The sequence below is a fragment of the Morone saxatilis genome, unplaced genomic scaffold (assembly GCF_004916995.1).
Source record: "Morone saxatilis isolate NCDOM2014 unplaced genomic scaffold, NCSU_SB_2.0 Contig4, whole genome shotgun sequence".
NCBI lineage: Eukaryota > Metazoa > Chordata > Actinopteri > Moronidae > Morone > Morone saxatilis.
In genome coordinates this window covers 151,051-153,682 of record NW_023339984.1, presented here as the reverse complement: position 1 = coordinate 153,682, position 2,632 = coordinate 151,051, and the positions used below count along the sequence as shown (strand labels likewise).

The 2,632-nt window shown below is 36.6% G+C and overlaps 1 protein-coding gene across 1 annotated transcript in view; it reads right to left on the bottom strand.

Moving 5' to 3' along the window:
• muc3a (mucin 3A, cell surface associated) overlaps positions 1–2,632 on the bottom strand; it is a gene marked incomplete at its 5' end in the record, with an annotated part of 9,016 nt that overhangs the window by 4,219 nt on the left and 2,165 nt on the right. The window contains 2 exon segments of the mRNA XM_035674906.1: positions 239–298; positions 480–601. Coding sequence (XP_035530799.1) covers positions 239–298; positions 480–601 — 182 coding nt within the window.

Here is a 2,632-nt window from a genome sequence, read left to right as displayed (position 1 = left end):
AATAACAATCTAAGCCTGTCAGTGGCAAGAACAACAACTTTTAGTGGATGGACTTTGACAGGCAGATTTGGTCACAAGGATTCATGTTAGCTTACTGTAGCGCTTTACACTGATATTTTTGCATCTAACTCAATGAAACAAAGGTTTATTTGGCCAAACCAGTGCACACACACACACACAGACACCCATACACACACACACACACACACACACACACACACGGTGAAGTAATACTTACATCCCAAATCTGCCACTGTTGTATTGACAATGGGTTGAACTGTGATTTCATATAAACAGTCTGAAAATTCAGAAGACAAAAACAAATTGTATTGTATTGTAATGTATTTTGTGGTATGCAAACCATGCTTTTGATCAGAGGAAAAGGGAAAAGAAGCAGAAGTGGTAACATTAAGTTGCTAATGAAACTCAAGGTTTGTCATACTGTCTATGATTATGTATGTTTAGTTTTTCTGTCTTACCTTCTGTGCAGTTAGTAAGCTCGGCAACAGCCTTTTCAACTGCCTCAAAGTCGTTCACATAGAGCTGTTCAGAGTTAACATCGTTTGGAATCACCAAAACCACATCATGTGTGACACTAACGCTGAGCAGAAAGAATTTCATACGACAGTTAGTACAGTTAAAGGCATGATTTTGCAATTTAAAATGTGTGCTGTTGGTGAGGTGATTTCCTTTGGTAAATATTGGTGAATACACCTGCACTGTAAAAATAATAATAATCATCTGTAAAGCTACAGTTTTTCCTGTTTATTTTACATTGATTGTATTTTTTTTAAACACATGGAAATTTTACCAAAATTACAACAATGTATGCATGTAATAAGTAATAAGCAATTACTGCTTATTTAAAGAACTTTTTTCAAATAAAAAGACAAGATATTAACTGTTTATTTAATAGATTAAACTGTTAAATTCAAGTTTAATACAATAATATATAAATTTCTAAAATTATGTAAAAACAGTAAAAAGAAGTATTTGTTCTATACTTTTACATGGGTTTATCAGATATCTTAATATTATGGAAGTTTTAACAACAGAAATGTTGAATCATGTTTTTTTCAGTGTATAAGCATTGGTAAACTGTCAAAATACAGGTGACTTTAATTACAGCTATAACTTTCAGATTTCAGGTTAAGATAATAAAAATCTAATAATAACAGAATTCTTCTGTAAATTTGAGCCTGATTATTTGTAGGGATGCTCGATATAACCATATCCGATATTCCGATATTGTCCAACTCTCAATTTCCGATACCGATATCACCCGATACCGATATATGCAGGCTTTTTACACCAAAACTGTTAGGTAACAACATAACATATCTCCTATTGTGGAATTAACACATTATGCCTAATTTTATTGTGATGCCCCACTGGATGCATACATAAATGCAACATGGCTTTCCAAATGTAAACACTGTCTGTGCAAAATAAGAGAACAACTTCAACTTTCATTGTATTAATACTGAAAAGAGCGCTAACGCTAATCGCTAGCTAAGCGCTAATCGCTAGCTAAGTATTTAGCTAGATAAGTACTTGTGCCCCCCCCCACCTGTGAAATCAAAATGTCTTCCTTGATCTGAGCTGAGACTAGGTATATGTAACAATGAAATGTCGTCCAATTGAGTACTCACTCTCTTAAACTTTAAATCTTGAAATAAATCATTTGTTTGTGCGTGTGAACATGATTTAGTATGGTGAAAGCTGTCATAACAAGCAGCAGGAGAGGACCTTTTTAACCTCATGGTAAACTGCATGCTCAAAATATCAGCTCACTCACAGTTTATACCCATTTCAATCCATAAATATCCAATCAAACCCTACAGGTACCTAAAGGCCCTACAAGTCATGATGCCGAACATGAATCAGAATAAGTTCAGGTATTGCACTCACTCTCTTTATCTTTAGCAGACCACCCAAAAATCCACTAGAATGCAGGAAATCACATCTACTTAATCCAAAATTTCCTGGGGGTGGACCTTCAGCTATGTCTGCTTCTCAGAATGTAACCAATATTGTCCATCTCCAGTAGGCTGCCCTATCAGCGGCTTTGGGCCTCCCCACAAACCACCAGAATGCAGGGTACAACATCAAATGAATTCCAATTCTCTGATATCTGAGCCACCAACTTGTGTGGCTGCGTGCGCGGCATCATTTTGGTCACCCCCGACAAAATCTCACTCCAAGGTTTTTTGAAAAGTTGGCAGGTATGTATACGTCATCTAGCGCGCGCCGGTAAACGTCCCATGCTGTGTTCATGCAGGCTCGGAAATGCTGAAGTTATAAAAACCCGATACCGATAATTCCCGTTATTAAATTTTTTTAGTGAATATCTGCTGATTGGCTGTCGCACCTTGGACCTTGACCACATACAGATACTGATACTTAAGTATCGGAAATTGAGAGGACATCCTTAGTTGCGATCAGTGTTTTCTGTCTATTATACCTTGTGGGTTTTTTTAGGAAAGGGGAATTTTTGGCAGAGTAGGGATTTCAGGTCCCAAATCACCTACATCACAGCTGCATGGAGAAGGGACACAGTCTGAAGAGGTCAAAACTTCAGACAGACTTGTAGTATAAGGAACAACTTTATTAATAGTATTAATAAAGAAAC